The 14,701-nt window shown below is 40.5% G+C and overlaps 1 protein-coding gene across 1 annotated transcript in view; it reads right to left on the reverse strand.

Annotated features, from left to right (window-relative positions):
* kcnh1a (potassium voltage-gated channel, subfamily H (eag-related), member 1a) overlaps positions 1-14,701 on the reverse strand; it is a 257,744-nt gene that overhangs the window by 190,558 nt on the left and 52,485 nt on the right. Inside the window, exon 6 of the mRNA XM_078230547.1 lies at positions 4,346-4,738. Within this exon, the coding sequence (XP_078086673.1) occupies positions 4,346-4,738 (393 nt within the window). The remainder of the gene's footprint in view (positions 1-4,345; positions 4,739-14,701) is intronic.

Genomic DNA, 14,701 nt, shown 5'->3' on the forward strand with positions numbered 1-14,701 from the left:
ATAGCAAGAAATTGTTGACTGGGGGTAAGGTCATCATGAGAGTGAGTAAGAGAGATATATCGAGCTTGCAGAGAATGGGGGAGTGTGGTGAGACCACTGAGGAAATGAGGAAGGGAACAATCAAGACAAAGCAGGAGGGAAGAGATGCCAATTCAGAAGGGACAGGGACAGACATCAGATTTAGTTGGAGAGGATGGTTGCAATCAGCAGCGTTGGAGCCCAGATTCAGCAATCCCGTTCCTCTTGGCCCCAAAGGAGCACTGTAAATTAACCTTCTTGGCTCCTGTTTCTCTTTTGTTGTGTGTTTTCTGAACCCTGGAAAACCCACCCGGCAACTATTAAATTTAAACCAAACTCCCAATTACTCTGTGCAAGTCTGAAATAAATATGGTCATGAAGGGTCCCGCAAGCTTCCAAACTTGCCGTTGCAAGAAACAACAATGTACATAGCAGATTGGGGATGCATTCCCAATGTCCCCATGCTTTACTGGCAATGGGGGTGGGTATTAAGATTGAAATCACAGCCTTTGCATGCTTTGTATGAAAAACCATCAGTTACCATTCAACAGCCTAATGGGTTATCAGATGTGTGAAAAACGAGTTGTCTGGTTGGATATGCAAATTAGAATACTGTTACAGGCTAATTTGACTCTTTATTAACAGATTCAGCTATTAAGGGATGTAAAACAAGAAATTACAAAAAGAACAAAGAAAAAAGGCAATATCTGACTAACAGTGAATTATGAATGTCCTGTCACTAATGTGGAACAGCAACCAAGAATAAGTCAGAATAGCCCATGCCACTTACGAAAATAAAAGCTAGAACTCAATGTTGCCCATTGATTGAAATTCATCTTACTCAAGCATCCTTCAGCACATATTTAAGGAGATTCAGAAACATTTTATGTTGTTTCATTTCACATGTGAATTAGCATTTCCAATTTTCACACCTGTTATATATTAATTAATATAGCAAATGGCATTTATCCAGTTGCATTAATACAATGCATGAAGATCAGATAGATATCTGATATTTCATTAATATAGCAAATGATATTTATCCAATCATATTAATAGAATTAATCAAGATTATATGGGTGTTCCTTATGCAACTCAGTTAAAAAATGTATTGCAACATTTAATGTTGTCTTCAGCTGCTCACTACGTGTGCATAGGAAAGAAAGTGGTGAAGAAAGCCATAAAAATTATACAATGCATCATAACATGACACAATGGATATACTAGAAACAACCTTTATACATTTTTATATTGGTTGTAACTAAATGATTCATTCCAATTGCAAATAATTAAACTGCGCATATTAATGACCTAGACATTGGTATACAGGGCACAATTTTCACATTTATGGATGATACGAAATTTGGAAGTATTGTGAACTGTGGGAGGATAGTGGACATAGTGGATATAGGACATAGACAAGTTGGTGGAATGGGCGGACAAGTGGCAGATGATGTTCAATGCAGCCAAGTGTGAAGTGGGTGCTTCATTTCAGTAGGAAGAACACGGAGAGACAATATAAAATGAAGGGTACAATTCTAAAGGGGTTGCAGGAGCAGCAGGACCCAGGTGTATGTGTGTATAAGTCATTGAAGATGGCAGGGCAAGTTGAGAGCACGGTTAATAAAACATACAGTATCCTAGGCTTTATTAATCGGGGCACAGTGCACAAGAAAAAGGAGGTTATGCCAAACTTGTATAAACACTGGCACAGGCATGATAGACGTGACCGACCTAATTGCCTCCTTCTGTGATTCTGTGAAGCTAGCTAGACACACTTTTGTACATAGATTCAATGGCATTCTTTCTCCAAATTTCTTGGCAATATTTAGCTGCACTAAGTTAATGGAGCACAAATAAAACAATTATACAAATGTCAATCAACACAAGGCGAGCATTATTTTAAAAATTGTGACCCATTATTACTTTCAAGCATTTTAGAGAAGGCACATTAAACATAGCTTATGAAATAGAAAGCCTACTTTAGTTACAGCACGATGATTCCAGTTCTTCAAACCCCAAAAGAGGATCAAGCCACAGAAATAAAGAAGCATGCAAATGGAAAAAGTAGAAAGCAAGAAGAAAATAAAGCATAAAAAATGAGTTAATGCTGGTGCAAATGTCGCAAACCATTGTAAATAAAATACAGTGCATTACCTTTTACACATTAAAAGATCAATACAAAAAGAAAAACACACAATTAGTTGCAACATTGTTTTGTATTCTGCATATATCCAAGAAACTCTACCACAATGTAGCATGTAAATGCTATTTGATGTACCCAATTGAAACAGCATTCCAAACCTTCCATCAGCACTATTCCCTGTGATCAAGCACTTTGCATGCAAGCAAACAGAGTATGAACATGGAATTCTTCATAATTCAGCAAACTACCCATTGCCAATTATATATGTTTTAACAGGAGAACATGTTTAGCAACATGGATAAGTTCAATTTAGTGAATGAATAGCAATGATGTGACTCCCACGGGAAGTTTAAATAAAGCAACCACACCATCAGGATCATTGAGCACAACTGAGTAAAGGGCCAAAATGCCATTTTTGCCCTTGCACCGTGGATGAACAATACAGTATTGAAGAACTTGTTCAGGAATCCTCCTCAACATGTTATCATCTTGACAGCAGTGGCACAGAAATGTAAACAAATGAATACTGTTCCAACAGTGCATAATTTCAAATTATGCTGCTGTATAAATCATATTTTTCTCCATAGTGTTATTATGTTGGGTAAGAATTAATAATTGTATTAATGGATTACTAATAACATTTCGGACCTTCATAAATGTTAAGTAATGACCGTCTCAAAGAAGAGAAAGCCCAACCATTTCCCTCTCAATTTCAATTGGCACCATCATCACTGTGTCCCACATCAGTATCATAGAATCCCAAAATGCAGAAGGAGTCAATTCGGCCTATCGAGTCTACACTGCCCCCCCAGACAGAGCACTGTATCCAGGCCTTATCCCCATAACCCCACATATTTACCCTGCTAAATTCTCCTAACCTATACATCTTTAAACACTAAGGGACAATATAGCATGGCCAATCCACCTAACCTGCACATCTTTGCACTGTGGGAGGAAACCAGAGCACCCGGAGGAAACCCACGCAGACATGGGGAGAATGTGCAAACGCCACACAGTCACCCAAGGCCAGAAATGAACCCGCGTCCATGGCACTGTGAGGCAACAGTGCTAACCACTGTGCCACAATGCCATCCCTTGTGGAAATCACCATTGATTAACTAGACCAGTCATATCAAATGAGAAGCTGGGTTCTATAAGAGTGGTTCATTTCCTGACCCCTCAAAAGTTCTCCATCTTCTACAAGGCCGAAGATACGAATGTAATGGAATATTCACCACTGACCTGGACGAGCACAGCTGCAATACACAAGAAACTCTAAATTATCCAGGACAGAACTGTTTGTTTGATTAGCCCCCATGCCACTGAATTCAACACCCGGTCATCCACCACCTGATCGTGATGTACTGGTTGCAGTAGGGCAGTAAGGTGACATATTGACCAATTTCCCAAGCCCCATTCCCTCAACATCATTTAAATGTGACGGGGCAAAGGGTGGGCAACTGAAACACCACCCAAGTGTTAAGAAAATCAATGCATCACTGCATCATTTTCCCCACTTCACGATTCCAATACTGGTAATGGGAAATTTGCTCGGCAAAATGTTATTTAAATGTCATCACTGGGAAATATTGACTACTGGCTAGCAAATTACAACCTGATTTTTTACTGGTTTGTTTTCTAATTGAAAAGAAATGTATTTTAAGGTCCATCCTGTTAATTTCACATATTTAAACATGTTAAAGAATCCTCCAAATTAATTTAAGAAACTTAATGAATACTGAAGTAGATTTTTATCTTTCACAATGAGCAGTTAGTAATCTGGCAGAGTAAATCATCCACCCTTTACCAGATCTGCTTAATTTACATTTCATTGATTTCTTGAAAATAAGGCTGCTCCACTCCACCAGATTACCACACAATTAAAATGAAAATCTATCACACCAATTCATTCATACACTGTAAGGTTACAGTGAATCTTCAATTTACTTCCCTCCTGAAGACATGCGGTATTGTTCTGAATTTACCAGAGCATTAACCTAACAGATATAACAGTCAAGTCTCATCTGACATCCACATAGAAGCACTTTCTAGCAGCTTTAGCAGGATAATATGCAATGAGAAATTTATTTTTCCCCTTACTCGTGTGGAGCAGGGAGAAGTTACTTCACAGAGGTTATTATACTATCCATAGAGTACAGGGCAAATTCATTAGATACCAACCTCATCCACATTTTCAAATGCGTTGATGACATCATACGGCAAACAGGAAAGGAGGTCTATAACAAACCAAGTCTTCAAATAATTCATACGGATGAGCTTTGGATCTGAAATTACTTCTCCCGCTGGCCCGACAAAAGTGGTATGAAAATTGAGGACAATGTCTACTAAGAAGATTACATCAACTATACTATCAACCACCAACCAAGTCACATTGTTTTGTTTGGTCTTGAAGGAGACATTGTATGGAACCATGATTGCAGTGTAGAAAGTCAGAATCAGGATTATCCAATCCCAGGAAGTTTTGAATGTACAGTAATGCAAGATGATATGTGGTGGAGTCTTTGGTGCCTCTTGCTTGTACTGTGGAAGGATCTCCGACCCAAGCTGTAATACCTGCACAATAAAGACAAATTATGATTAAAACATTGAAATTAATAGTAGATCTCAGTAGTTTACTTTAGGGGTGTTAGCAAACTGCCTGTCAAGGGCCTTGACAGCATGACCCAAAGCATAGAAACGAGAAGGAATTCTATGACATCTAAGCTATGATTTTGCTTTAAAAAACTCTCTTTGATTTATGCTACAGAGGACTAAGCAGAATCTAGAAAGTATTCGGTAAGTTGATCTCAGTATACAAATTTATACCAGCGCTTTCAAAGACGTGCTCAGTTTATCCTTTTTACTTATCTTTTTCCATATTCTTTGAAAATTTTCCTTGCCAAGTATTTATCCACTTCCATTCATTATTTACCATGTATAGACTTGGCGACCAGCATGTAACACACAGATCACCAGTTATCTCAGTTAGTGGGCATATTTCAATGATATGGGATATAGTTTCGATAATGTCCATAATAGTCTTGTATTTGCCATGAAGATCCCTTCCCTTTTAAATGCTGTAGTGGATTTTGTTCCCACACTGTTTCTAGTGAAGCATCTTATGTCCTAATAATCCAATATATCGTCCTAACTTCTTCCTTTATTTGTTTGGTGATAATCTTAAATTTGTGCCCTCTAATTATCCGCTCACTAATAGAAATAGATTTCTCCTCCGCAATTTCCTTTGTCAAACACCTCATAAATTTCAATACCTCGATTAGATCTCTTAATTTTCTTAGTTCTATTGCAAAGACCCCCAGTTTCTCTACCTTTGCCTCATAACTGAAGGCTTTCATCGTTGATATCATCTTAGCAAATCTCTTCTGCCCTCACCTTAGTCTTCATTGAATTCTAACTGCAACATATCTAGGTTTTCTACAGACTTATCATTATTCCTTTATTTTCATACCCTGTACCACTGTCCATAAAAACCGGGAATCCGGTTTAAATTAAAATTCTTATAAGCTTGGCTTTCTCACAGTAAAGCTTGTGCATTTGAATTCCCTATCTTTCTCTGCTTCTTTGCTTTAAAAAAAAGGTTTTGCTACATCTTTCCTCTCATTCTTCCTCCCAAAAAGTTTCACACTACATTTCATTTCATGGGTCATGAAATGCCCAATTCAATCCATGTACCTTTGAAATGACTCACGGTCTGGCGGAATTATTATATGTATTGTGTTACTTTACAGGTATTATAATGTTTGCAAGTTCTTAATTCAGCCAAATTAGTTATTTTTATCCCTAATTAGTACTGGGAAGATCTGAGGGGAGAAGATCCATAGAGACTTCGGATACATTACCTAATTGGGGATTCTGCAAATCTTTCATCAAAGCACAGCAGTCGATCAACAGAGCTCGAGGAAATTCTTGCTTTATTGGCATTGATCCTTTGTTGGCATATTTGAATTGCATCAGTCAGTGAGATCAGGAGTATGGAATGGCATCTTATAATATTTCTAGTGAAGCACTTTCCAAACTATTTTTCAGTACAACCCCATTTTACCATTTGAATAATAACACAATCCAAATTGTCAACAAAAACAAAATAGCAATAAAGAACACAACTTTTAGTATATAAGTATAAACATTCAGCTATTATAGATCTACATATAATACAACATATAAATATGAAAATCTGTGATGAAAATGCTGAGCCTTTGGTGACCAGGTTGCCACCAGTCACTAAACCCACACCTGCCTCCATTGCCACCACTCCAGGAAACCTCGGACTTATTTACGTGGATGCAGCCAAAGTGTTCAATGTCAGAAGCCCGTCTTGTGATTGGTTACTTCCTACTGCTCAGCAATACAAGGTGGCGGAGGTGGAGGGGCAGGGACATTAATGTGATTTTTGATTTCTCATGGCACCATTCAATGTTTCGCAATTCAAGTGCATTCCCCAACAATATTACTGTTTGTCCCAACGCCTGCTATTCTATATGGTCAGGGTCAAGTTTCTGTTTTGTAGGAAGCACTTGCTTGCCTATAAAAGCTGTATTTTCCATTAAGCAGCGCGAAATGTGCCACTTCAGATCATTGCAATTATTAAGGGCTGAGGGTGGGATAAATATCAGGATTCCATTAACCTAGATGTGGCCAGCTACACATCTAAAACAGACACCTAGAGCCAGCTCCCTAACTTTAGCCTGCAGACTGCATGACCAGCACTCGGGTAAGTCATCAGATGGAGGGTTCAAGAGTGTTTTGAAAATGTAGAGCTCAGAGTGACAGCAGCCTAAACTTTGTATGTGTAGCCCAGTAGAGCTCTCCTGCTTCATGTGGCCCTAGAAAACTAACTCTTCCACATGACTGTAAAGATCTCCACTTATTGCCCATCAGTCTTTGCACAGTGTAATGTTTAGGATGAAAACTTCATCCGTCAGGGCATAAAATATCGTTGGGGCCCTGCAAATACCATAAGACCACAATTTGCATGTATTCTTGAGGCTTCCATTGTCCAAGAAAAAAGTTAAGTTTATTCATTAATGTCATAAGGAGGCTTACATTAACACTGCAATGAAGTTACAGTGAAAATCCATTTGTCACCACACTGGTGCCTGTTCGGGTACACGGAGGGAGAATTTAGCATGGCCAATGCACCAAACCAGCACATCTTTCAGACTGGGAGAAAACCAGTGCACCCAGAGAAAACCCACACGGACAAAGGGAAAACATGTACACTCCACACAGACAATGACCCAAGCCGGGAATCGAACCTGGGTCTCTGACGCTGTGAAGCAGCAGTGCTAACCACTGTGCCACCATGATAGAAGGAAGACATTGGGGGGAAAAAAAGTGGAGTCACAAGAGCCTCTGGGTTGTAAAAGAGCACTAAGTGGTTTGAACCCCGGTTACAGTTGGGCAAAGGGGGTTAAAACTCCCCCCAAATGAGTGTAAGGTCCCAGGAGCAGAGATTGCAGGCTCCGCATACCCCTGTGAGGCCCTTCACTAGATCATTAGCTATTGTTGGAACTTTGCAGTTTCTCTCTTTGCATGATGGGCTGCTTCTTGCTGATGAGAATCACACCCAGAGCTCAGCGTATAAACTTAATAGGCAGAATCTTCATCAAATGAACCCACACGCACCGAGAAGGCCAGCAGTGGCCTGGCTACATTTATAATTGAAGCTGGCTTTGTCATTGCTCTTTAGCTTCTGTGTTTCCGAGACAATCACAGATTGTGGGTGCTCTGTTGATGAAAGCGCTATATGAATGTATTCTATTTAAAGGGACACCAGTAGGGCTCAGATGGGATGCAGCTAAGTTTGTTTCTGATGGAAACTGAAGGTAAGAAGATGGAAGGAAGATAAAGGAAAACTCCCCCTCGGTTCTCTGGCTCTTCCCTGGAAGTCATGCTGAAGACGGAGAGAGCCAGAAGGGAAGTCCTCTCCCCTGTGGACAGAAGGAACAGGTCAGCCATCTAAAGAAAGCAGGTGTAGCTGAAAATAGCAGAGGCTGTGAGCAGGAGGGGGATGGTGCCCAGGTCCAGATTCAGTACCAGAAAAGGTTTAATACTCTCATTACATCAGGAAAGATGAGTGTCATACCACATTCACGTGACATTTATTATCCTCTGATCTCGAGCATTCTTCTGCACAGTGTTCCTCCAACCTGCCATCCTGCAATTCCAGCCATTCCTTTCTCTTCAAACACCTCTGTAAACCTCCACCTTGACACAGGAGCCATTAACAAAAGAGGAACTTGTGGGGCACCAAAAGGAAATGGGTATGCTTCTGACTGTGTTTCCAGAAGCAGTACATGCTTTGAGAGATTAGAACAGTCTGTCACTAGCTTGAGTGCCATAATGCCTCAGGCATTTGAATCAAGGTCCACCTTGTCCGAAATAATGGCCACTTGCTTGGAGAATCCAACACAGCAAGTCACCAAGTATATGTTGGCCCTGACCAATAGTCTGCACTCTGACTGCTACTTTACACAGGATGGAGCAAAGCCTCACTTTGGTGGCTCAGTGCCTCATTCCATTGCAGTCAAGTGCTCTCCAGCTCTTGTGGACTGTCTAAGTGGACCATGAGGGGGAAGAAGGAGGAAGGGCATATGGCAATAGGGACATTTTCTGATCCTACACTGGTGTAGATGTTCAGTCTTTGACATGACCTCACATGCTTCAAAATTCATAGGATGTCCATCACAAGTGTCTCATATGTGACATCAGGGGAGGAGAAATCTGCCTCCACGCTGCTAAAGCCACAGGAGTTGTACCATGTAGAGGGGTAAGAGAAAGTGGGTAAGAAAGCTTTAATATTTGCACAAGAGGATTCACTTGGGTGTTTATAGGTATGTTAATGGTATTATGCTGATGTTCATTTCAATGAACAAAAGTTTTTCTTCTCCTGGCTACTTGTCCTCTTTGTTATAGCCCCCATTTGGATGGTAACCTTCAGGTGAAAGTTATGTTCAGCTTTCCTGGGGTGGAAAATGTGTGAATGTGATGGTTGCCTTGTTGATTGCTATGATGAACTATGCGTATGTTGAGGGAGTGTGAGGGAAAGCACAGGGTTTCTGATAGCACTGTTTGATGGCCTCATGCACACAGATAAGTAAAGTTGGCTTGCATGAGTTAGTTGTGGGGAATTTTGGCATCCAGGTATGTAGCTGCAGGAGTAATAGCCAAATCTGCCTCCTCTACTTCCTTGGATGTTGGTGCTTCCGCACCTGCCTCTTCCTGCAGCTCCACTCCTCACTGCAATGCAATGTCGTGAAGGACACAGCAGACCACAACCATTCTGGAGACCCTTGATCTGTCCAGGTACCTGAAGCAAATCTTGAGCATAGAGTCATAGAGGTTTACAGCATGGAAACAGGCCCTTCGGCCCAACTTGTCCATGCCGCCCTTTTTTTTTTTAAACCCCTAAGCTAATCCAAATTGCCCGTGTTTGGCCCATATCCCTCTATACCCATCGTACCCATGTAACTATCTAAATGCTTTTTAAAAGATAAAATTGTACCTGCCTCTACTACTACCTCTGGCAGCTTGTTCCAGACACTCACCACCCTCTGTGTGAAAACATTGCCCCTCTGGACACTTTTGTATCTCTCCCCTCTCACCTTAAACCTATGCCCTCTCATTTTAGATTCCCCTACCTTTGGGAAAAGATATTGACTATCTACCTTGTCTATGCCCCTCATTATTTTATAGACCTCTATAAGGTCACCCTACGCGCCAGAGAAAAAAGTCCCAGTCATATTCAGCCTCTCCTTATAACTCAATCCAACAAGTCCCGGTAGCATCCTAGTAAATCTTTTCTGCACTCTTTCTAGTTTAATAATATCCTTTCTATAATAGGGTGACCAGAATTGCACACTGTATTCCAAGTGTGGCCTTACCAATGTCTTGTACAACTTCAACAAGACGTCCCAACTCCTGTATTCAATGTTCTGACCGATTAAACCAAGCATGCCGAATGCCTTCTTCACCACTCTGTCCACCTATGACTCCACTTTCAAGGAGCTATGAACATGTACCCCTAGATCGCTTTGTTCTGTAACTCTCCCCAACGCCCTACCATTGACTGAGTAACTCCTGCCCTGGTTCAATCTATCAAAATGCATTACCTCGCGTTTGTCTAAATTAAACTCCATCTGCCATTCGTCAGCCCACTGGCCCAATTGATCAAGATCCCGCTGCAATTGGAGATAACCTTCCTCACTATCCACCATGCCACCAATCTTGGTGTCATCTGCAAACTTACTAACCATGCTCCCTATATTCTCTTCCAAATCATTAATATAAATGACAAATAACAGTGGGCCCAGCACTGATCCCTGAGGCACACCGCTGGTCACAGGCATCCAGTTTGAAAAACAACTCTTTACAACCACCCTCTGGCTTCTGTTAAGAAGCCAATTTTGTATCCATTTAGATACCTCACCCTGGAACCCATGAGATTTAACTTTATGCAACAACCTACCATGCGGTACCTTGTCACAGGCCTTGTAGACAATATCAACTGCACTGCCCTTATCTACCTTCTTGGTTACCCCTTCAAAAAACTCAATCAAATTTGTGAGACATGATTTTCCACTCACAAAGCCATGCTGACTGTCCCTAATCAGTCCTTGCATTTCTAAATGCCTGTAGATCCTGTTTCTCAAAGTACCTTCCAACAATTTACCCACCACAGATGTGAGGCTCACTGGCCTGTAGTTCCCAGGCTTTTCCCTGCAGTCCTTTTTAATCAAAGGCACAACATTTGCCACTCTCCAATCTTCAGGCATCTCGCCCGTGACTATCGATGATTCAAATATCTCGGCTAGGGGACCCGCAATTTCCTCCCTAGCCTCCCACAACGTCCTGGGATATACCTCATCAGGTCCTGCAGATTTATCTACCTTGATGCGCTTTAAGACTTCCAGCACCTCCTTCTCTTTAATATGTACACTCCTCAAGACATCAATATTTAATTTCCCAAGTACTCTAACATCCATGCTTTTCTCAACAGTAAATACTGATGAGAAATATTCATTTAGGATCTCACCCATCTCTTGTGGATCCGCATATAGATTACCTTGTTGATCCTTAAGAGGCCCTACTCTCTCCCTTGTTACTCTTTTGCCCTTTATGTATTTGTAGAACTCTTTGGATTCTCCATTGCCTTATCTGCCAAAACAATTTTGTGTCCCCTTTTTGCCCTCCTGATTTCTCTCTTAACTCTACTTCTACATCCCCTATACTCTTCAAGGGATTCACTTGATCCCAGCTGCCTATGCGCGTCATGCGCCTCCTTCTTCTTCTTGACCAGGGCCTCAATATCCCGAGTCATCCAGGGTTCCCGACTTCTGCCAGCCTTGCCCTTCACTCTAAGAGGAATGTGTTTACCCTGAACCCTGGTTAACACACTTTTGAAAGCATCCTAATGACTTGCTCTTTTATTGCCCATGTAGCTCTCCTCTGGTCCACTGGTAGGATTCAATTTAGGAATCAGCAGCCAGATTTTCAGAGGGTAGCCCTCAACTCTCTGGAGTCCGCTGTTGAGGTTATGGAAAATGGAAAGATGCAACTGCCACAGAATGACTGAATCCTAGCAATTCCCAGGATATAGATCACCTTCCAGCAGTCACAAACTAACTGATTTCCCCTTTCCTGATGTTAATTTGAATCTGCGCCAAGTCAAGGGATCTCAAGGTATCCGGCAACAGTGATGCCATAAGCAGATAATCACACTGAAGTAAAATATTCTCAGACAGCAAACCAACAAGTCAAATACACATAGCTTTACCCTTTTGATTAAATCTTTAGAGCATGAAGTAAATGGTTGGGACATACACACAGCATTAAGAGGATTTTAAAAAGATAAAAATGCTATGCTTCTAATCATAAGGGAGAACCTGACATTTTACAAATATAAAATCTTTCTAGGGACAGCGAAGCTGTTCAGCAGTCACTATGAACACAGTGCATCATCAAAATCCCCAGTTACATAACATTCAATAAGGTGTGACTTTTTCAAGGTTCTTACAGTGAAACTAATGATATCAGTTTTAGTGATTTCTATTTGATTGCAGACTGGGGGCATTCAACAGTGCACCCTACAGGGCACTGTAGAATCACTGACAGCAACGTCTGAGTTTCCGCATTTGACTAGGTGTGTGCAGTCTCCAGAAATTGCTGGCAGTTTGAGAGGGCTAGTGATAGTAAACACTGACAGTTTCATGTTGTCCATACTGTCAATCTGGCCATTGTGCAAGCTCAGGTAAACATTCAGGTTCATAAGGAAATACATACTAAGCTATGTAAGCCAACTTTATGTTGTACTTGAATAAAACATATCAAAAAGAGTCCTTGCGAGGGGATTTTCTGGCCTCTTCACGGCATGTTTCTCACAGCGGGAGGCAGCGTGCTGTTCACCAATGGTCCTGCTGTTGTCAATGGGATGTTCAGGCTGGCAGATGCCAACTTGAACATCTGGAAAATTCTGGCCCAATATTGTACTGAACTGCCTAATGGATATACTTTAAGCAAGAGCCATCTCATATCATATTCATGATCACGATTAGAGATTTACTCCTCTTTCTCCCTTGCTAAAAAGTGAGATTTGGCTCCCATGTTTAGCTTTCACAGCTAACAAAAAAATTAAGATTTTGTAAATTCCCTTTATTTCCTTTTATTATCTCTTAACGTAAAGCATTTCACTGGTGCAGAAATTGGAGATCTCTACAACTAGTTCCACAGGATTTTTATTGTATAGACTCTACTCTGTGAGTTATAAAGATGTCAATGTTTACTAACAAAACCTTTATCCACCACAGATGATTTGCTATGCTGATGGCATTCAGGTGAGAAACTGTTCCATAACGATCAATAAAATCATTCCACAATCATGTCCTCAGATGGCTTTGTTGGCACTGACGGCAACTCCTCCCATTCTCCCCTACACAAAAAAACCTCAGCTGAACAGTTTGGCCCAGAATTCATCAAACTGAAGACAGCAAACTTCAGTGGCGGGTATATCTGAGATTCCACAGCTGTAGTGCTGACCACATTTCCAAGGGAACATTTAATTTTTTTAACTCTTTTTGAGAAATTATCAGCATCAAAAGACACACATATCAGAAACACGTGACAAACAAACATTAACTATATTTCTCATCCCTGCCCTACCCTGCTTGTAGCTACTGCTACCAGGACATCTCCTTTCTCATTGAGAAGATACAAATGCTTTAAGTTAATACAATACAGGCATATAAAGGATGCTGGGGGCATTAAGTCTTTAATAATTCATGACAGTAGAGCACTTCAAATTAGAAATTTAAAAGAGAAAAATTCCTTTCAGTGGCAGCATAGTCCGCATTGTAACAACTCATCTTGATGACAAAGGTACGTGCTTATTCAGTTCAGATAGCTGGTAATTGCTAACCCCAGCATCACAACCAAGACTTCAAAGCACTCAGCTTTTGAAGAGGATGGCAGTTGTCAAGTCTTAGCAGGATTTTTACCATGGAAACCAATTACAAGCATTACCGAAGAATCATATCAGTTAGTCAAAAGGACCAAACAGCACTTGATAAGCATTTAATAACATCCAATGTCAAATACCCATTCCTTCTTTCTATTTCTTGTGACATTATTTCCTTTCAATTAAATAGTACGCTGAGAAAAATGTGCATTACGTACAGTATTAAGTGTTCTGTGATTAATGCCCGATAAAATTTGTATTATTCTGTTTCTCTGTGTGTGGATGGAAGGCTGTCATTGCAGTTCTCTTCCAGTCTTCATTGCAGAATTCATTTAGGATAGCACCAATCTTGTATGACATTTGCTATTTAGTAAAGGCGAATTTGATATCGATCACAAGGATTTTGCAGCATACCAAAATTGAGGAATACATAATCTGCTTTACAATTTTAACATTTAACATTTCCTGAGTGTCTTAAGTACAAAATAGAAAGAACTTCACGTGTAATGATTTGCTTCTGAAAACCAGTGACCATTATGTCAGCAAATATATCAGCCATTTTTGCATACAAGAACAAACAATGCAATAAATGAAGTCAATTTGCTCCTGATTGTATTTCAATAGCTCACTGCTGAAAAATGGCCCTCAGATTTCACCAGCAGAGAAAAAAATATTGACAAGGCCACAGATTTAACAATTTGAATAACAAATTGAATAATTTGATGAATACTTCAAGCATTGAGCAAATAAACAGCTGGCTAGCTTTCCAGGTCTGTTTATAGGATTGCCACATATCCATTTCACCGGATTGCACTTATTACTTTTAGTATTAACTCAGTTGCAGCACATGCCCCGAGTCGTAGGGTCGAGCCCCATGGGAAAATTGTGCACAAATTCTTAGATGGACATCACAGGACAGCACTGAGGGAGGGCAGCATTAATAGAAGTGCCATATTTCAAAGAGACATTAAACCGAGGCTCCATCTGCTGTTTTAGTCTATATAAAAGATCTCATGGCACTGATTTGAACAGTAGGAAAAGTCAGTTGAAACTGGTTGAAACTG

Source organism: Mustelus asterias, chromosome 15 (genome assembly GCF_964213995.1).
Source record: "Mustelus asterias chromosome 15, sMusAst1.hap1.1, whole genome shotgun sequence".
Classification (NCBI taxonomy): domain Eukaryota; kingdom Metazoa; phylum Chordata; class Chondrichthyes; order Carcharhiniformes; family Triakidae; genus Mustelus; species Mustelus asterias.